Genomic DNA, 22506 nt, shown 5'->3' on the forward strand with positions numbered 1-22506 from the left:
GGTGAGGAGGGAGAAAGCTCACACCCACTCAAGGGTGTAACTTCTAAAGTATAAATTCCATCAAACTATATTGGTCACTGCTTAAGAGCTTCCTCTTTGCAGAAATTCTTGTTCAGTCCTTGAGCAGGCACAGTCATTTCTGCTAGAACGTCTTCCTCCTCCTCCTCTTTTTTAAGAATTTGCTAACTAATATTAATCCAAGAACAAATATGGCAAACTGAGATTTTTCAGTATTCAACAAATATTTTCCCCCATTCTCCTAAAGGCTTTGAAAAGATTCACATCAAGGTTAGTGAAAAACCTTTCCTGCAATTTGAGGAAGAGCAGTTTTAATGTCCATATCTACAGGAAGACAGAGCATATAAATACAGCAAACAACTGAACCAGGTCGGTTTTCTGACAACAGGGTAAACCTCACCAGTGTAACAAGCTCTCTTTTTTTAAATTATTAATTACCTAACATTCAGCAGGTACTAAAAATGGTACACTATTGATTTGCTTTTGTCCAGACACATCATCAGCTTTACTCATGGGCCCTGAAGGGGTGAAATAAAAGAACAAAAACTATTTCTATTTTTCCAATAGCTCAAAGACTATTTGATGCCAAGAACATGCAGCATTTCCATCTTATATCCTCACTGCAAACTACCTGCAGCTGAGAGGGATATTAGTATTCTTCTGATAGGGAAGCCATATAACAATATCTTTCAGACTTGTTTCATTACAAATTGCCTTGGGATTAGTAATTCTCCCCAGTGTTTTTAGAGTGGCTTTGAAAGTGGATTTAAAGAAGAAATGGCAACATACAGACCATTAGCAGTCACAATCTGTTTTGATTCAACTATTTTATATGTTATTTTCTCTGATTCAGCTGGATTGACTCCAGAAATCTTTGTTTAAACAGACATCACCAGTAGAAACATGACAGAAAATAAATTAATAAGTAAGCTGCTAATAGAGCTTTTGCTTTGCGATTGGTTAACCATTATTACTGAAGTATCCAAGCAGAGGACTGACAGTGTGCATACTAAGAACTGCATAAAATGCCATGCTGCCATGAGATTCTGCAAAATACAAATAAATTAGCACAAGCAAGCATATTGTACTTCATTAACTGCTCTGAAAGACCATTTCTTGTAAAGATAGTTATATTCTACTGAGCTGCATTTAGTTGTATTGTTGTATACATAAATGTTTTAATTAGCTACACTTAATAAGAAGGCATTTATAATGATTATCTTCTATGAATGGTGAATAATGGAGAGTTTTTGCTAAGTTTTGAGATATACAGTTGCCCAATGAGAAATGGCATTGTGAATTGCCTTGTATTTTTTCTAAAGAAACCTCTCTCTTGGTCAGGGGAGAGCAAGCCAATGAAAAAAGCCTTATATTAAATGGCTGGTTTTATCTCATCTAGTCCATAGTGCACATGGCATAGCAAGAAGTTCTGGACTGGCGTAATAAATGTCGCAGGTCAGGACCAAGGAACCTTCACAGAAGTGTATGTAGGAACTTGGACAGTACTAGAGTTGATTAAAAACATTGCTACTTTGCTTTCATGAGAAATTAAATATTGTATGTAAATGTATTTTAAAAGCTTTAAAACAAAGGATTTATTAAAGAAAGACTGTTATTTACAAAAAGTTACTTCAATTTGTTTTGTTTTAAAGATATGTATATTTCTCAAATTTTACTTTAAATAAATCAAGCATTGCACAAAAGATTTAAAGTATCTCTGCCATGGAGTAATCAACATGTCCTCCTTGCCTGCCTGTTTTCAACAGGCTCAGGGAACAGCAGTCCCAAGGAGAGCTGTGCAAATAAACAGGTGTTTCAGTTTGCTGGTAGATGGGGTTGGGGGGATAATTTCTGGTCGAAGTCAAAACAATTATTTTTATTTGAAAATTGAAAAGTAAAATATTTAATTTAGGACTGAACAAAGTTTAAATGCTGGATTTTGATCTCAACCTTTTTAAACATTTGATTGTTTTGGTTATAAAAATAAAAAGGAAATTCTGAAACAAAAAGTTGTTTCAAACTGAAAAATTTAAATGTTTAAATTTAGAAAATGTCAAAATGAAACATTTTGATTTTTTCAGATTTTTTTCTCCCTGACTAAAACAAAACTGACACGAATTCATGAACTGTTTCAGTGTTGCTCAGTTTGCATTTGTCATCAAAAAATTTCTGACAGAAAAATGTCACCCAACTCAGAGGGCATTGCTCCTGCACCTAAGTCTCCAGCCGTGGCAGCACAAGGAAATGCTAAGCATTGAAAAGGCTCAGTTATACATATTTACATGCAATTCATTTTGCGGAGGAGCTGAATCTCTCTCTCAAAGTATTTTTCACAGGCTTTATATTATTCCCAGACGTGCGTTCCTCTGGTTTACAAAGGAAGAGTGTGTTCTAAAAAAGAAATTCCAGGGGGAACAATGAATAGAAGGCTGTTCCACATGAGAGGACAAGGCATTATCTACACTCAGTTTTTATACCTGTGTAACTATTTCTGTTAGGGGTGTGATTTTTTTTTTTTTTTTTTTTTTTACCAACAAGGTCATGCTCACTACACTGCTACAATTTACATAGTTCCAATATAGTTATACCAGTACAATTCCTATTGTGGATACAATTATACTGGTATAGCTTGTTCCCCCTCCTGTGCAGGAATACCAGCATAAGCACCTTTATGCCAGGATAACGGCATCCACACTATGGGGTTGTACTGCTTTAATTATACTGGCACAGGAATAGTTATACTGGTCTAAAGCATCTTTATACTGATATCCTACACACAAAATCTATGTTAAAAGAACATTAAGGTTACAAAGTCAAGTCACTCCATAGTTGCGAAAAGCCAGAATGAAAGTTATCTGTGGAATCATAATTTGGCCCACTTGTGCCTATACATTATGATACAGTCTTTAATTAAATGATCACAAACATATTTTTTCTACAGGGGGTTGCACAGGCAACCTTAATTCTGTCATTTCCTAACAATTTTTTGGGTGTTATTTCCTAGGTTTTAAAAAAGCAAACTAAAAATACCAAAATTCCATTGTGTGGCATCATATTGACACCCACATGGGTCATCAGCAAGGTTGGAACATTTAGATCCACCATATAGAACTCTGTCACTTGAACTAACAGTGTAACTGAAAAAAGAAGTAGGCTGTTATCCTCTAGATGGGCCAGTATTAGAGAGTGGTGGGCCACTTTGCCATGGGGTTTCAGAGATATTTGCTCACAGCAGAGGAATGGTGAGTCTCAGGGATCTCTGATTCCATTCCAATGCCTGGAGCAGGAGTGTTGTCTAGTGGGCACAGCCTCTTCTGCCCTTTTACCTCAAGCTTGAACCCTTCCCCTTCCTGATCTAATCTGTATCATTTCCCCCACTCTAACCTCCAGTCACCCTCCCTTCCCCTGCTCATGTTCCCCATCCCCACTGGATCTCAGTCCCAATCTCTGTTCCTGGGCTCCTCATCCAATCTCATTGTTCCTACAGCTCCTTGTCCCTGTTTCTTTGCTCAGCCTCCCACCCCAATACTCCAGCTCCTCAGGGCTGTCTCTCCTCCCCTGCTGCACTGATTCAGTCCCAGTCTCCTTTGCCCAGCCAGTCCTAGACTCCTCCCATCTCAACTCCCAGTTTCTCTCACTCCCACTCCAGTTTCTGCCCACCCAGACTCCTTGTCCCAATCTCTTTCCTCCCTCTCTCTTCCCTCAAGGGGTCTAGCTCTTGTTCCCTCTGTATTTGAATGAGGCAGCTTTCTCTTCCACCCTGCTTTCCCTGCATGGGGGTCACTGAAAGCACAGGAGAGACAGGCTCTCTGCTCTCAGTTCAAGTGTCCAGACCTGGACCTGGCACAGCCCACAGCAGACCAGAGCTTCAACTGCAGGAAAGTCCTGCTTAGCCCGGAGATGGAGCAAGCACAGTGCAAACTGAATCTTCAGGAAGTTTAGCTGCTAAAATTTAAGATGTCTCTACTGAGCATATGTGAATTGCCATTTTTCAAAGGCTTATAATTTAGCCAATCTGGGGTGGATTTCCATAGAGATGGCAAAAGGCACAACCCTGACACAAAGGACATCCCCTGCCAAGTTTCAAGTCCCTGCTCCAAAGCTTGGGGATGCTGGAGGTTTTTTTTCCTAAAGGTTGCTAGACCTTTTTATCCTGGGCAAAATAACTATTTTCCCCTCACCTCATTGTCAGAACCAGCTGAACAATTTTGGCTCACATTTTCCAAAAAATCCACCCTGAGGCAAACACACAACGTGGAAAATTTCAGCCCAAACAGTTGAAGTTTGGCAATATTATAAGCAACTGAAAGCAGGGTCTTAAAATGAGAAGTGTCAGACAACCTTAACAGGCGGTGCTAGAAGTCCTGCCTACAATAACTGCATCCACACTAGAAAGATTAACTGTACCTGTATACTTAAAGTGGTACAACTTTCTAGTGTAGACAAGGCTTAGGTTTATCAGGCAGGGGGGAAAAAAAAAGACAGAGCCCAAATGCAACAAACAATAAGTGAAACTCATCAGGTTTTTGACAAAAATGAAAAGCCTATAAACATAGTAAGCTCCTTAAGGGCTGATTAGATTTTTGACACACCTGCATTCTGCCATGGGGCACAACAGAGTGTTGATTTATGTATTATGTGTATAGTGAAAATACATAAAACCCAACCTGGCTTTCTAGAAAACACAAAAAACAAGTTACAAATTCATATTTCATTTTAATTCATTGTTTTATAATGGATTTTTTTTCTCATTAAAACAAAATAGAGCATTCTTAGTTGGGTCTGGATGCAGAAAAACATTTTATTCCTGAAAATACATTCCCTCCAGTGCATTATTATTCAAGACAAGCATTCACAACCTCAATCATAAAACAGATAAGGCAGCCACACCATCCTACTTCAATAAGAAATGCTGCTTGATGGTGAAATTTCTTATTTTGTGATTTGCACTAAAAATAATTTAACGTGGAACAAAATGAAAGGGTTTGGTAAAAAATAAATTATGTACCCAATCCTGCTCCCACTGAAGCGAATTGCAAAGTTCCATAGACTTCAATCGTTTAAGATTGAGCAATACAGCACATCTGCAGCTGAGTTTTGTATCTATGTTCTATTGATAAAGCTGGCATCATTAATTTGCAGCTGAGACATGAAACCAAAGGTGGCGAACTCGCCACCTGTGGAGACTGAGATATTTACAGTTTCATAGAGTGTTTGACATTATGGAATGAGAAAAATCTTTTAAACTAGTTAGGAAAAAACAAGACTGTGCTAAACAAAAGTCAGAATTTCAGTGTATGCGATGTGGATTCTCTGACTGCCAGAACTATCCTGAATGAGCAAATTGCTACTGTAACTGACTTGTTATTACAATAAACATATAGACCTTTTAAAAGAGTTCTGATATGTTTATCAGGTGAAGTATGTAGATATTATTTCAGCTGACAACAATACTGCTCAGTAAACCACTGAACAATGCAGCTGCTGGATGCTGATCACTATTGAAAATCTGGCAACTTAATTTAGATAACTACATTAGGAGCTGAGTTTGTCTGAAAATCCAACCACTTATGTGGGAGACTAAATGGTAGCTGTTAGATGCTAAGTGTGTCTGAAAATCTGGCTCTCTGTGAATATCTCACATTTATACAACAAATTAGTGTTACACACAAATATCCTTATGCCTCCTTCAGTGCTACCAATAATGCAGGAAGACCCTCTTTGAGCTAATCCATAAAGCCACTATCTTCTCCTCCTTCAAAGTTCTCCCCTAGACCCAGCTCTGCCATGATGCCTGTAAAAAATCAGCTAATTAATCACAGTATGAAGGGCAAATAGGGATGGTTGGCTCTTAGGAAATGTAGGTGGTAATATAGGGCACAGGAGATGAAGCATGGTCTTGTGATTAAGGCATTAGACTAAGATTCAGAAGATCTGGCTTCAATTCCTGGTTCAACCATAGACTTCTTGTATAATCTGGGGCAAGTCGTGTAGGCAAAATCTGTGTTCCATTGAAGTCAAAGGTAAAACTCCTCACTGACTTTAATGGGGTCAGGATTTCACCTTCAATTTCTTTGTTTTTGTTCTCATTTGTAAAATGGGGATAACAATACTTCCTTTCTCCCACCCTATCTTGTTTATTTAGATTGTAAACTGTCTCCGTGTATTTGTATAGCACCTCGCACCATGGGGCCAGGATCTTGACTTGGGCTGCTTGGTGCCACCATAATATAAATAATAAATTACAACTTACTTTAGCTATTAATAATAAATTTTAGGTGTATACAAATTGTATATATATTTGTACCCTACCCATCAAATATCAGTTTTCTTCTTAAGGTTCGATCCTGTGAACTATTTAAGCATATGAGTAACGTTACATAAGCGGCAAAGAGTCCTGTGGCACCTTATAGACTTACAGATGTATTGGAGCATAAGCTTTCGTGGGTGAATGCCCACTTCGTCGGATGCATCTGACGAAGTGGGCGTTCACCCACGAAAGCTTATGCTCCAATACGTCTGTTAGTCTATAAGGTGCCACAGGACTCTTTGCCACTTTTACAGATTCAGACTAACACAGCTACCCCTCTGATACGTTACATAAGTGATTAGTCCCTTTGACTTCCATGGGACTACTCACATATGTAAAGTTACTCATATGTATACGTGTTTGCAGGATCAGGGTCTAAGTGTGTATGCATATATATGTGGTATATTACACACAAGCACACATACATAACTCATACACATATCTGTCTCTATAATTTTGATCGTACCATACAGCCATACCCCACAAACCAGCATGTTTAGAGAGGGTTGCATACTATAATAAGAATAAATTTCTGCACTCACCTACAAAATGTGCAATCATGAATTTCTGAACCAGTCAATAGTTCAGAATTATTGTCTGATTTTAAAGTGGCTTAGACAGGGTTCAGCCTGAAATTCATTAGCTTTGTGATCTGCCTAAAATGGGCTAATATATTAAAATCTCTCAACTTCAGTGCTACAAAGAAATGTATTCAAGGTCTTATAGATTTCCCTCCCTCCCCAACCCAGTGCCAAAAAGACACTCAGGTACTCTCAAACGGTATTTCATTGTCCTCAAGTCTGGCAATTTGTATTCTAATCACCTTTGGTGGTATGTGTGGATGCTCTGTTTTCCCTAAGGATGTTGTAATGGCTTTGTTCAGTTTACTGATGAGTGGAATCATTCACCATAGCAAAAGAATAAAATAAACAAACAAGTGTATTTAAAATATATTGAAAAGCATTTTCAGCATACAAGGAAAACAACTGTCAATTTGGTATGGAAAAAAAAAAATCTCGTAAGTGGGAAATAATACCATCAACTTACAGCTCTAGAGATTTACACACCATGTCACTGCCAGCTCCTAAGGTTTTTTAATACGTGCCTCTTCTACATGCAATTACTATTAATTTAACATTTATATTGTGGTAGTGCCTATAACATGCTGCGTGGTTTTCAAACATACAAAGACACAGTCCCAGGCCCAAGAAGAGCATACAGCCTGACAAGAATGTGGTGTTGATACCCAAGACTGAATTGTAAGACTAGCTGATCAATTGCACTTATTATGCACCGTTAGTTAGTTAATATTTTATCAGAGTTTTAAAAAAATCTGAAATCCTCCTTTTAATGACTTTGTAGACAGGCTATTTGAGCTACATGATGTTTTTCTATGTTAAAGGAAGTGTAGGGGGAAAAAACCACATTAGCTCATGTGTCATATGCCAACCCAAATAATTTTTAGAAACTGAAATTGTTTAAGCAATGCGCCATTTGCGTTTTAAAAAAAAAAATGCTTTCCTTTTGATTCACTTTGAAAAGCAACGGGCTGAGCATGAGCGGCATGGATTAGCAAAGAGGGGCTGGGAAGCAGAGTAAAAAGCCTAGCAATGAAAGGGCTGACCTTTGTTTGCCAAATGAACTCACATGTGTTTTCAACCGACTTTTTCCCCCTTAAATTAAACCCCAAAATTATGTTATGATAGCATTCAGGTTCTCATTTAAATCAACTATAGCAAGGAGATAGATGAGATTGTCTCACTGCCCTTACCTCATCCCCTTTTGCTTTGGAATCGTTATACTTTTGGCATGAGATTTCCAAAAGAGCCTAAGGGAGTTAATTGGTCAAATCCTACTGAATTTCAATGGGATTTGGGTACCTAATTCCCTTAGGCTCATTTGAAACTCCCAGATTTGGAATAATAAATCAAATTTGGATAAGATCCATGCAATGGGATGAGTTCTAAATGGCAGATAACATTTCTAAAGTACCTAAGTGACTTGGCTAGATCCAGAAAAGAGATGTAGGCTCAACGTTGCAACACAACTGTAGGTGCTCTGAAGCCAATGGAATCCATACCCCATAATGCGCACAATGCATGGGGAGAGTCAGGTGCCTAAGAATGGGATTCACAGCAGTGACATAGTTAGGAGTGGAAACATAGGTGACCTCAACTTCTGGTGGACTTGCAATGACCGACGGTCTAACATCACAGCAAACCATTGATATTGTATATTATTATATTATATATTGTTGCATATCTGGCTGTGGTCAGCCCCACCCACCCGGCTGAGACCATGTCGGGGCAGACCGCTGCCAATGGGGAGGCAACAACCAGGGCTGGGTGGCATAACAGTAAAGCCCCTTCCCTACTGACATGATGGGGGTGGCCAAGCCAAATCTGGGTAGTATTGTGACATGGGGAATGGGCTCCTTCTCCCAATCCCAGGCTCCAACTGACATGGCAGATCCTACGTCCATGGGGGAGCAGCAGGACCCCATGCACCACATCTCAATGCCATTTAAATTTGGCCCATCTGCCTGGAAGGAGCTCCACCAGTACACCACCCAGCTCTAGTTACTGCCTCCTGATTGGAAGTGATACATCCCAGCCTGCCCATGAACAGGGTGTGTGTTGGGGGGGGGGGGGGGGGGAGGGTGATTGGCTATAATCAAATTGGCTGTGTGAGCCAATGGGAAGACAATAACCAGAGCCAGGTGGCATACAGTGGAGCCCCACCCCGTGTGAGTGATGGAGAGGTGGTTGGGCCAATGAGCAGCGTTGTGACCCACTGCATGCTCCCAGACCCCAGCTCCACTCTGTTCTCCATTGACAAAGGCGCCAACTCCATCCCATGCCACACAGTTGCTTCCTCCCCATAGTGAGAGGTGTGCCCCGCTCCTGCCCACTGCTGGGGAGGGGTTGGCCAAAACCTGGTTGTTTGGGAACTAAGAAACAATCAGCCAACAGGGAGGCAGTAACTGGAGCAGGGGTGGAGGGGTGCAGAGTCGGAGCCTATGTTGATGGGGAAGTGGAGCTAAGTGGAGCAGTTTGAGGCAGCTGCATTAAAAGACTGCTCAGTGGCCTGGCTCAACTTTGACATTTTTTTTCAGATTTGTGTGGGCTGCTTGGGTGCTAATTGGGTGGGCCAGGGCCCACCGGTGGCTCTGTCCTTGGTTCACAGAAGCCAGCATGTTGAACAAAGATCCGCCTAAACTAGCCAAGAGGAAATGCCAAGGAAAGAGGTATAGTCTAAGCCCCACCCCCTCAAAGGCCATAAGGAGGTACCTCCCTCTGCTCTCCTGGAGTTAGACAGCCAAGCCAGGTCAGCCCTTTCTTGTTTAAAAAGAAAAGAAAAGAAAGAGCTGCTTTCCTTCCCGCCCCATACCCCAAAGCTCAGTAGTTAAAGGACTCACCCAGGAAGTGAGAGATCCAGGTTCAATTCCCCCCCTCTGCATGATGCAAAGCAGAGACTTGAACCAAAGTCTTCTCCCTTCCAGATGAATCCCCTAACCAGTGACTTCTGTGGTGGGTCACTCTGAAGCTGTTACATTTTGTATAAAATATGTAAATATTCAGGGACTTGAATACAACTCTCCCATCTCTCAGGGGAGTGCCTTTACCACTCAGCTATAGAGTCATTTTCACTGTCTCTCTGGCCCAATAAATTATTTACTTTAAATAAAAGTTAAAGTGTGAGTGTGTATAGATAGATATACACACAAACCCAGCATAAACGTATTGCATAATCATACATTTACATCATGTAAATATGAATAATATATAATAAATGAAACTATATCTATATTTTAAATGTTAAATATTTCATTTCAAGCAACTAAAATAACTTTAAGACCTTGTGAGAATGGAATAAATAAACTAAGTAATACTCTGAAGTAACTTATTTTGCATTAAATATAAAAGTATTTTTGAGCTCATTTCCCATTTTCATAGAATCATAGAATATCAAGGTTGGAAGGGACCTCAGGAGGTCATCTAGTCTAAAGCAAAGTCCAGCTCAAAGCAGGACCAATCCCCAACTATGATTCACAATGGGTTATTTTAGATCTGCACATTAACAAAGTTTCCCTGGAGAAAATTAATTCCCCCCAAACTGCCTAAAACTGTAAAATGTTTGTGTTTTGACAATCAAATATTTTAACAAAAAACATGCAAACACGCATCTTTGTAATCCAGTCAGAACCAGTCCAAAGCAGAATTACAGCAGGCATTGCCTTTTTTCTAGTGACTGGTATTTTTGTGACTGAACATGGGAGGCAGAAGAACAATAACGTCTGAGCGTGGAGGGAGGTCAGAGACTAGGAACATATTGGTCCCTTGTTGCCTTAAAATCTGTGAATGAATCATGTTCCCTAAATACAGTATAAATCACACTGAATGGATTTTCAGTGAAGACACTGGAATGCAAAATTAAAAAGGAAAATAAATATCAATTAACATCAATGGCTCTATGGGCATAATTATGCACTCCGCACTAATCCAAGGTCACTGGGAGCCTCTCTCTTGCTGTCAAAGGATCAGACGCTCACTGTGTTGGAACCTACTGACTTTCCCTTTTAATGCCAGCCAAATGCCAGATTATTTACAGGAGCTAAAACAGATGTTGAACAGAATAGGAAACAAGCCCTCAGAAGCGGAAGCCTGGTGATTCACCATGCGATTGTCAGAGGCTAACCTAATTATTAGAAGGGAGCCTTTACAGGGGCTCTGGAGATGATTATTCCTGTGATTCTGTTATGGCCTTAGTAAAAGGCAAAGTTAAGCCATTCATTTCATTACAGCTTCTGAAAGGATTTTCTTAAAGAGCTAATTTATCTGAGCAACAGTAACTGAGCATGAATTAAATAAAATGCCTTTCTTGGGGGTCATGAAAATGTAAACTAGTTCAGGGCACTGTACGTCAAGCCTCTTTAAAATTTATATTTTGGACTTAGAGACTTTGGTGTCGTATCCCGTTTTTTATTAAGTCCATCAAAAAATAACATTTTTAAGATGATGAATTTTTCTGTAATAGTCAGGCTCCTTGTTTCCCGTGTAGTGATCCAGCAAAAAACCCTTTTGGGGTTCAAAAGGGAGCTAGATAGATTCGCAGAAGATAGGTCCATCAGTGGCTATTAGCCAAGATGGGCAGGAATGGTGTCCCTAGCCTCTGTTTGCCAGAAGTTGGATTGGGTGATAGGGCATGGATCACTTGATGATAACCTGTCTATTCATTCCCTTTGGGGCACCTGCCATTGACCACTGTCAGAGGACAGGATACTGGGCTTGATGGACCTTTGGTCTGACCCAGTATGGCCGTTCTTATGTTCTTAAAAATGTAACATGAAAAACAGCAAAACTGTAGCATTGAAAATCAGATGCTTGCTATCATCTTCCCAAAGCCACTCTTTTAGGGTCTGATCCTTCAAACACAATTATATTACCAAGTGTAGTGTTTAGTACTTCGGTTGACCCATAACTCAATGGGACAAATCAAGGCATTAATGGAACTACATAAAGTTATGAGCAATATGCTCAGTAGTATTTGCAAGATCAAGCACTTATTTCTTACTTCTCTCCCTACCATCATTGTTCCTTTGTCAACCTTGTCTCAGATATCAATGTGGCCTAGTGGTTGTGCTTTGGACTATGACTGTGGCAATCTGGGTTCTAGTCCCAGCGTCACTGCTGTTATTTGGGTAACATGGGGCAAGTCACTTCTCTTCCTTGTGACCCAGTTTCCCCACCTACAAAAAGGAGATAATAATCCTGACCTCCTTGGTAAAGAGCTTTGAAATCTACCGATGAAAAACACTATTGAAGAGCTAGATATTAATATGCCACAGATCAGTTGAATCATTACATAGTTTATAGCCCAAATGTTCAAATTTAGGTGTATTATTTAAGCATCTGAGTAAAAGTGGCATGATATTCAGAATTTCTGAGCATCCACAAATCCCACTGAAGTCAAGGGGAGCTGGACACCCTGAAAAGCACGCCATTTTTATTCTGATGCCTAAATAATTACTTAGATGCTTAACTTTAGGTATCTACATTTGAAAAATTGGGCCTATAATGCTTTTTATCTGCTCGTATGAGCAAGAATGTACAGTTACAGTATGGGTGTTCATTTTTACTGCACAGGCTGCAGCTGCGGTGGAAGCTAGCCTTTTAGTCAAGAGGTCTGAATAGATGATCTAACGGCCCCTTCTGGCCTACAACTCTATGAATCTATGAAATCCAGAAGTTTTTTTTTTTTCTCTTAAAAGGACACCAAGATCCATTCCATCTTAAGAATCCCATCCATTGCAGTCAAAATTTTGTTTGTGTAGATGCCCAGCAGGGGGAGAGGGTTGTCTCTATGGACACTTGCAGAAAAGAGGAGTTAAGATTTGGCAGACATTTCCATTAACTCCATAGAATAAAACTCTATATTTTCATTTAATAGTGCATGAGCTACAGTTTGAGCTACTATCAAGAGCTCCTATAGTACATAAGTGCATGTAGCGAATCATCTAATGTAATGCAAGTGAAATGATTAGTTTGTTTTGCCCTCAGCAAGGCAGGACAGTTACATGAGTGGAGAAAATAGTATCAGTCCTTTTGGATTTCTCCCTTGTGTCTTCATTGAGAGACGGTTCACGCACAGAATTGGAGGGAAAGAAAAAACAGCGTGTGAGCGCTGAAGGGCTTAGACAACAGCCCCAAGTGAGTGGGGTGGGGCATGGGTTTGTTGATGATTTGCTTCCTGTTAAATGAATATACGAAAAGTTTCCCTCATAGTAGAGTGTTTAGTACAGAGGAGGCTTTTAAAACAAAAATGCCAGGAGAAAAAAATCTCTCTCTGGGCTGGATCCTGAAGATACCATGGTTATAAAAAAAAAAAATTAGATAGCTAGAACTGCCAATCCTAATGTTCAAAAACATCAAGAGTCAGTACCCCAAAATCTTGAGATTTAAAAAAGAAAAAAGGTAAAAAAGAAGTTGGGGTTTTTATCTGCCTTTGGATTTTTGAAACTTTAGGGTCACATTTTCCAGTTTTTCCTCAACAACCATGAGGGCTAGAAACTTTTAAAAAATGAATGCTGGAATTCTCTTGTAATTCCGTGACTCCAGGAGCTGGGGCTTTAATTTAAAAAAAACCACGAGTATCATGACACTTGCAATACAATCAAAGAGGCTGGCAAACTGAGGATGCCTCTTAAAATGTACTGAAGTGCTGACAAGGCCGTAAGCAGTAATTCAGTCATATTGCTATCTTGTTGTTTGGTTCAAATAAAGTATCTGAAACGTGAAGCATTGTAAAGAACCCAATGTGTCCAAATCTTACAGTAAGCATGTGAGAAGGTGAAAGAAAACTCACCATTATTCACCAGGACATGGAGTGGACAATTCTTTGCTCTAAACTGTTGCACAAATTGCCGTATGGACTTCATTGAAGCCAAATCACAGTGTAAAAACTCCACTGGAAAGAAACAGAGAAAAAAACACCCCGTGAAGTCAGTTTACAGTGAAATAAAACAAAATACAAATTTATACATCACAATCCCACCCATTATGCTTGAGTGTGACCTACAAAGAAAGGGATATTTTGTTAAAAAATTGGCCTGGGCCCTTTTAAAAATTCTTTATAATGTATAAGGAGGGCCAAAAACGTTCTCTTTTAGTCAGATTCAGAGACTTTAAGGTCAGAAGGGACCATCGTGATCGGGATTGTCCCGAGCTATTCTGGGGCCCTACGCAGCCCCACCATAGGGGGTGGGGGGGGCAGGCCTCCGGGGTGGGGGGGGGCTGGCTTGGGGGACAGGGGGAACCACTCCCCAGCACTCACTGGCAGCATGGCTGGGGCCGGGCTGCTGCACTTTCTGCCATCCATGAGTGCAGGCCCAGCCCTCCTGCACTCCTCAGGGGCGGGAAGGGGCAAAGTAGGGGTGGGGAGAGGCAGGGGCTGGAGCAGCACGCAGCTGCACAGAGGACCAGGAAATTTGGTACCCCAAACTTCCTGGTGCCCTATGCAGCTGCGTACTTTCGTATGGGTAAGGACGGCCCTGATCATGATCATCTAGTCTGACTTCCTGAACATTGCAGCACACAGAACCTCACCCACCCACTCCTATAATAGACTCATGACCTTTGGCTGAGTTACTGAAGTCCCCAAATCATGGTTTAAAGACTTCAAGTTACAGAGAATCCATCATTTACCCTAGTTTAAACCTGCAAGTGACCCGTGCCAGAGGCTGCAGAGGAAGGCAAAAAAACCCAAAATCCCAGGATCTCTGCCAATCTGAGCTGGGGGGTGGAAATTCCTTCCCAACCCCAAATATGGCAATCAGTTAGGCCCTGAGCATGTGGGCAAGACCCACCAGGCAGATACCTGGAAACGAATTCTCTGTAGTAACTCAGAGCCCTCCCCATCTCGTGTCCCGTCACTGATCATTGGCGATTTTTGCTTCTGGCAGTCACCGATGGGCCACATGCCATTGTAGGAAGTCCCCTCATACCATCCCCTCCATAAACTTATCAAGCTTAGTCTTGAAGCCAGTTAGGTTTTTTGCCCCCCCCTGCTCCCCTTGGAAGGCTGTTCCAGAACTTCACTCCTCTGATAGTGAGAAACCTTCACCTAATTTCAAACCTAAACTTGTTGATGGCCAGTTTATATCCATTTGTTTTTGTGTTAACATACGCACTTAACTTAAATAACTCCTCTCCCTCCCTGATATTTATCCCTCTGATGTATTTATAGAGAGCAATCATACCTCCCCTCAGCCTTTATTGGTTAGGCTAAACAAGCCAAGCTATTTGAGTCTCCTCTCATAAGGTAGGTTTTCCATTCCTCGGTCATCCTAGTAGCCCTTCTCTGCACCTGTTCCAGTTTGAATTCCTCTCTCTTACACACGGGAGACCAGCAATGCACACACTATTCCAGATGAGGTCTCACCAGTGCCTTGTATAATACTTCCCTGTCTTTAGTGGAAATACCTCACCTGATGCATCCTAGGACTGCATTAGCCTTTTTCTCAGCCACATTATATTGCCTGCTCATAGTCATACTATGATCAACCAAATATACCCAGGTCTTTCTCCTCCTCTGTAGCTTCCAACTGATAAATCCCCCGCTTAAAGCAAAAAATCTTGTTGTTAGTCCCCAAATGCATGACCTTGCACTTTACACTATTGAATTTCATCCCATTTCTATTACTTCAGTTTACAAGGTCATCCAGATCTTCTTGTTATAATATTCCGATCCTACTCCGTATTGGCAATACCTCTCAACTTTGTGTCATTCTGCAATTATTTTTTAAGCACACTCCCACTTTTTGTGCCAAGGTCAGTAATAAAAATGTTAAATAAGATTGGTCCCAAGACCAGTGCCTGAGGAACTCCACTAGTAACCTCCCTCAAGCCTCACAGGTCACTTTTCAGTGTGACCCATTGTGGTCTCCCCTTTAACCAGTTCCTTATCCACCTTTCAGTTCCCATATTAATCCCCATCTTCTCCAATTTAACTAATAATTTCCCATGTGAAACTGTATCAAATGCCTTACTGAAATCTAGGTAGATTAGATCTGTTTATCCTTTGTCTAAAAAGGATCAGTTATCTTCTCAAAGAAGATCAGGTTTGGTCTGCAAGATCCACCTTTTGTAAAACAATGTTGTATTTTATCCCACTCACTATTCACCTTTATGTCCTGAACTACTTTCTCTTTCAAAATTTGTTCCAAGACTTTGCATACAATTGAGATCAAACTAACAGGCCTGTAGTTTCCTGGATCACTTTTTTTCCTTTTCTTAAAATTAGGAACTAGATTAGCAATTCTCTTGTCAGAAGATATGACCCGTGAGTTTACAGATTCCTTGCTATTGGACTTGCAATTTCGTGTGCTAGTTCCTCTAATATTATTGCATGAGATTATCCGGGCCCCCTGATTTAGTCCCTTTCAGCTGCTTGAGCTTAACTTCTACCTCGCCTGTGGTAATTTCTACCTCAATATCCTTGTTACCCTAGCCACACTACCACTACCTCAAAGTTCTTCATTAGACTCATTCAAAACTGAGGCAAAGTATTTGTTTAGGTTTTTCCCCTTCTTTCTTTTCTTTCAGCTTATTTTTTTCAAGTTCTTGGTTTTTCACCTTCCAAATATCAAGAATGTCAAGTATGGTCTTCCCTTGTTTTGCTGGGGTATCTGTTGAATGTTTCAGAGCATATTTATTGTGAAATATCACACCTTAATTGTAGGTGTTGAATCTTTAACAAAAATATCTTTTAGCCAATGTTAATCAGTAATTAAATAGGTGTCAACAAAATTAATAAACATTCAAACACAAAAGAGCCAAAATCCTCCCATGTGTTTTAGACAGTCCGATTAAAAATTGCTTCCCCTTTCAGTTGTTCAACTCTTGCTCTCTTGACTTTTTTGATGTCACCACTTCATTAGTTCTCTTGTCTAGAATATAACAGGGCAGACGAGGCCTGGATGTCTTATGTGAAAAATTAATAACTCTGCTCCCCCCTTCCCACTCACCCTATCAAACTTTAATTTATTTATTCATTTCATTTTTAAAGGAAAACTTGCAGATGTTTTTTATACATCAAAAGGAGGCAAGAGAAAAAAACGCAACCTCCCTTTTTTGCAGGCTGACTTTAGAAGAGCTATTCAAACCGCATGCCATTTTAAAAAATGTAGACTGACAAACATGGAGAGGGGGGTTCAACTATACTCTCTAAAGTATATGCTCTTTCTTCTCTCTCTTGGTTTGTTACCCATAAAACAACAATTTGTGCCAATGACACAGGAGTATTAGGCTAGCCATGTGGTGATTTGAGATTACTATTTATTGTACTGTAACATATTCAGCTTTACTGCTGTGGTTAGATGTTCAGCTGCATGCATGTGTTTAGTTATTACCGTGTACATGTGGGTCACCAGTGCGGTTAGATGTTCGGTTGTGTGCGTGTGTTCTCCTTGTGTGTCTGCGCAGACAGACAGCACAGCAGACCTCGAGCAAACTGTCCAATGACCACAAGATGCACTAAAGTGCGAAGGCACCAGGCCAGGTTTATTGTTGACAAATCACAGTAATAGCACCTGGTAGATGCTATGAGGATACTAAGACATGTATGCCCATGACAATGAACACAGCTCAGTGAATGGCGGGACTTTCCATTCCCCGCTTGGCAGGACAAAAGACACTCTACCTGAGACTCCATTTTATACCCTGATACAAACACGTTGCGTACTGCCCCTTTGACATAATTAGTTGCTGCCCCTTGACGTGGCTAGCTATTACCCAGTACATGTTGGTTTAATTAAAACATTTTTATTACTTACTGTTATCCTGATCTTATCTTTTAGTAGGGGTCAGTACATTTCTGTTATCCAGGGGGAACGTTTTTGTACCATCCTTGATATCGGGATGTTCTGGTATCACTTGCTATTGGGATGTGTTTGCGTGAGTACTCTGTGCCTAGCACTTCTTAGGAATGTGTATTTCTGCAATATCAGCCCTGTTCTTGACAGATTCTGTGAGCAGGTCCTGCCTCATACCAGGCCTCTGATACAAAGGCTTATGTTTCAGGCTCTCTTCCTACTACAACTGTTATCTCATGGTTCCCTTCCCCACTTATTCATCTAATCCACATGTTTTATATGGTCATAAAATAGATTGTGAGTTATTTGAGGTATGATTGTGTGTAAAGGGTGCATTACAGCTAAGCCACAAGATCTACTAAAGTGGGATCCACTAAAGTGGGGCCTCTAGGCACTCCAGCAATCCACATAACAAACAGTAATGATAACACTTATTCAAATTCATTACAGCAAAATACTTTTCCAGTTTGAAACTGCTTTAGAACTTCAGACACAAATGAAGCTTCCAGTTGGTTGTCAAATATGTCAGACTATTTCCCCCCTACTGTTACTCACACCTTCTTGTCAACTGTTTGAAATGGGCCATCCTGATTATCACTACAAAAGTTTTTTTTCTCCTGCTGATAATAGTCCATCTTAATTGATTTGTCTTGTTAGAGTTGGTATGACAACCCCCACCTTATGTGTATACACACACAACTTCCTATTGTATTTTCCGCTCCATGCATCTGATGAAGTGGGTTTTAGCCCACGAAAGCTTATGTCCAAATAAATTTGTTAGTCTCTAAGGTACCACAAGTACTCCTCATTCTTTTTATTCTACATATGGTTAGATCTGGCTGCTTTCCTTGATTTTATTTGTGTATTGCATTTGCAAGTGGCAATGAGACACAACAGAGAGCATATTTCTAGGGGATTACTGCACACTGAAAGTGGATACAGCCATTCCTTCTTTGGCCTTCTTGCTGTATAAGGCCACATGAGCAATGCCGTAATCTCCCAGGTAGTTACTACCTGTTGTGTCTTGTTGCTTAGTAACTAATAATGCATGGTTATAGCTCTGAACAGTATTGACTACCATCTAGATCTTTCCTTTATGTGTGCAAATAGAAATATCAAAAAATAAAAAACAGTTTTAAAGTATAGTCCAATTTTTTAAACTACCCTTTAACCAAACCCAACATTCAGCAATAGAGATGAGACAAATGACTGCAGATTAAGGCCTTCTATGCACAGTGGGGGTAATGGGCTCTAAAGGAATTGTATTAAAGTGCATTAATGTGATGCACATTTATTTGTCCATATAGAGAAGCCCTTAACCTGCAGTCATTAATCTTGTGCATGTCAGTGTGCTCACCCCACTGGGTAGTAAAGCCTTAACTTTGCAATAGCATTGTTACTTGACCAATATAATGAGAAACAACAGCTCATGAAGTTTTTCATGTACAGTAGGTCTGGGCAAAGAAAGCAAACATTAGCTTTGATGGAATACAAATAAAGTCAATACTTTTCCAAATTAAAGCTGATGCCAATATTAGGCATAAATATTAGGCAAAAATTATTTTTAACATTTTCAGTTTATCAGTCCATTAGGCCTCAAATCATTCGTGCCCCCAGAATTGTTAACAAATGTAATTTGGTTAGTCTCTAAGGTGCCACAAGTACTCCTTTTCTTTTTGCGAATACAGACTAACACAGCTGTTACTCTGAAATGTAATTCTGTTTACGTACTAAGTTTAGTAGCATAATAGGTCTTTAAAACTAATCAGTCCTTGACTTTGCATGTGGCTTTCAAATTCTCAAACAAAAACAGAGCAAGAACGTAGGATTTGGAATCTAGGAAGAGGAACATTAGCAACTAATGTTGCTGAATCATCATAATCATTTCAAACACTATTCCATTCAGCTGTTTCTTCTACTCTTCTTTCACACACAGACATTCACTTCTAGAATGCGTGCCTGTATTTCTTTCCTCTGTGTGGGTGTGTCTGACACACTGATCTAGGTAATACCTTCACTAAAAGCAAAGCAATTACATCTTTGTCAGATGCTAGCTAAAATATTCACACAGAATGAAAAAAAAAAAAGATTTGACTATTACTTTGCTGTAATCTGGGGACACCTAATTCAATACTCAGAAAGTTATTAGCTAATTACATACAAATGGAGTGTAATGGAGCAAAAAGATGACCAGAATTCATTCTGTGCTTATTCACATCCAAACATGCATGTTTGATATTATCGATATTTCTGCTTTGCCCAATATGACAAGTTTTTTTTAACATATATTTATTCTATTGTAGCATTTTGCTTAAGCAGGTACTGGCTGTACTTCAACATCCTAACAATGTCTGCTTTAAAGCTTTTGTACATAAAAATCAAACAAAATGACTAAACAACAAACTGGAGACAGAATGGTCATCACAAACCTGGCAAGCATAATCTCACCTGTATCCTTGGCACACCCACCTTCAAACATCTATCCAGTATACCTGGATGGGAGGTAAATAGCTTTGAACTTCCCCCACCTCAAGCTAAATGGTCCTAAGGAAACTCTTTGCTCTCCCTGCTTTTACAGATCTAACCAGCTAACCAAAGCTGATCTTTGTACGGATTAACTCTCTGTTTAAACAGGTTTCTGTAATGTGCAAAAAAAAATAATAAAATCCAAACTCACTAAATGTCAAAGTGCACCCCTGAGGTGTCATAACACGGGTACCAAAGTGCATGAGTGAAATTGTGAACTTCCAAGACAGTATACTGTAAGTCCTTGGTTAAGATCAGTACTAGTGGCGTTCTCCAGCCTATTCACTGTAATATGACTTTTGTCTGGGGTGTTTAAGGAATACTGTGTTTAGAAATTCTTGGTGGATAATTATTTGCACATGCTTTTTTCCAGAACTATTTGAACATTGTCTGTTCAAAAGAAACAACTGAAAAAGCAGTTTATAGTGCCCCTTCTTAACTATGTCGCTTTGACTTATTGTACTAAGAGGGAAGGGGGAAAAAAAAACTTTCAAGAGTTACGTTTCAGGAGTTACTTTAAAAAAAGTAAAAAGTCTAAAACTGAAAGGAATTTTTTTTTATTATTATTATATATATATATATTTTTTACACAGTGCAGCTTGACTTACCCATTTTCACCTCCTACACAACTTAATCTTCTTGGTGAGTGTATATATGAGTGTAGCAGAATTAAATGGCATAGTCCACTGACCCTCCTGTGTGTCAAATTCAGCCAGTTCTACTGCAACACTTAGTCCTCAAATAAGCAAAATTTAGAACAACAGCTCTGCTTTCAAGTTCCATCACTAGCAACTGCTCCACTTACTGCCAAAATAGTACGTTATAACAGAATCTCCAGACTGATTCACAGTTCAGTCACCTTTCCAGAGCACACATCACTGAACCGTGGTGCAAAACGTAGTTCAGATAAAGGTTGAGAACTACTCAAGCATGATTGCCTTAATCCATTTATACCACAAATTGTGTATTATTTGAAACAAGCTTTCTTTTCTATACATTACAGGTACAGTATGCATGTGTTTCATAAACACACGTAAATACACTGCCTTGCTGGATGATTTAGTTGGGGATTGGTCCTGCTTTGAGCAGGGGGTTGGACGAGATGACCTCCTGCGGTCCCTTCCAACCCTGATATTCTATGATTCTATATTTCTATATGCTTGCAGCTCAATATGGACCAGGCTTGAAAAACTGAGCAGCCACCATCTAACTAGAGACCTAAACCTATCTAGCCAAAGGCAGATACAAAAGATGAGAGGAAGGGATAACACCTGCAAGGTCGAGGGGCAGTCCCATGGTGAGAAAGCTGGGTAAGAAGCCTTGCCTCAGCTGCCTACAATGGAGTTGGGTTCCTCTAGGGCAGGAGTTTTTCCCTGATTAGTCATAACAGCCTATGGGTATTAGATATCTGTTACATCTGAAGCTCACTCTTATGGCTGCTGGAAAGCCGGAGCTCTCTGACCCCCGTCCCCACATTCCAGAGCCTCCTGGTTGATGGGTATGTCCACTGCTTTCCTTATACTCAGGTCCCTGGCTGCAGTGAAAGGTGGGGGAGGTCTCTGCTCTCCTGCCAGACACTTGCTTCTTAGGAGGAGTTTTTCTGTAGCTCTGCCCCTTCCCCTGACTGGTTTTTTTGGGGGGGTCCCTCTCTCTCCTGGATGTCTTTAGGATCTGCTGCTGACCTTCCTGTAGCTTTAGGGTGAAATTGACAAAGCTTTGTCAATTTTGTCCCTGTTCACAGGGTTCTGAATGGCACCAGAGTAAAAATGACCAGAGACTTAGCAGTTTCACTCTGCAGATCTGGTTTGGCAAAAGTAGGTGCAGGAGCAGGGGCACTAGAGTTGTCTGTTAGAAGACTCTGGAAGGTAGCTATGCATCAGTTCACATTTGGAATATTTTCTTCACAACCATAAGGGTTAGAAACTGCATGCCAGATCCTTGGTCCAGGTTAAGTCCCATTTGCATCACTGGGATGGTACAAAAGGAATTTATAGGTGATCTAAAGAAGTAGCTGAGGATTCCTCTGCCAAAAGGGAATCTCTTGTTGAAAGAAAGAAAGAAACTGCAAAAATGGATTGCTTGGCATCTCCTTGCCCCTATTAGCTGAGGAAGTTTTCCTACTTGACACAGGTGAATGGGTTTTTGAAACAGTGAATATGGACACTTTTCACTCCTATAATTAGCAAGCTGCAAATTGCTTTTCCCCCCTATACAGGTGACATTCCCCCCGGTGCAGAGGCCAGCACAAGACCTACTCTGTGCATCACTTACATTCCACTTA

At 40.2% G+C, this 22506-nt stretch overlaps 1 protein-coding gene across 3 annotated transcripts in view; it reads right to left on the reverse strand.

Moving 5' to 3' along the window:
• Positions 1-22506, reverse strand: part of ZBED1 (zinc finger BED-type containing 1) — a 217263-nt gene that overhangs the window by 54646 nt on the left and 140111 nt on the right. For all 3 annotated transcript variants that reach the window (XM_077815330.1, XM_077815320.1, XM_077815309.1), the window contains one exon: positions 13694-13795. In XM_077815330.1, the coding sequence (XP_077671456.1) occupies positions 13694-13795 (102 nt within the window). The remainder of the gene's footprint in view (positions 1-13693; positions 13796-22506) is intronic.

The sequence above is a fragment of the Eretmochelys imbricata genome, chromosome 1 (genome assembly GCF_965152235.1).
Source record: "Eretmochelys imbricata isolate rEreImb1 chromosome 1, rEreImb1.hap1, whole genome shotgun sequence".
Lineage (NCBI taxonomy): Eukaryota > Metazoa > Chordata > Testudines > Cheloniidae > Eretmochelys > Eretmochelys imbricata.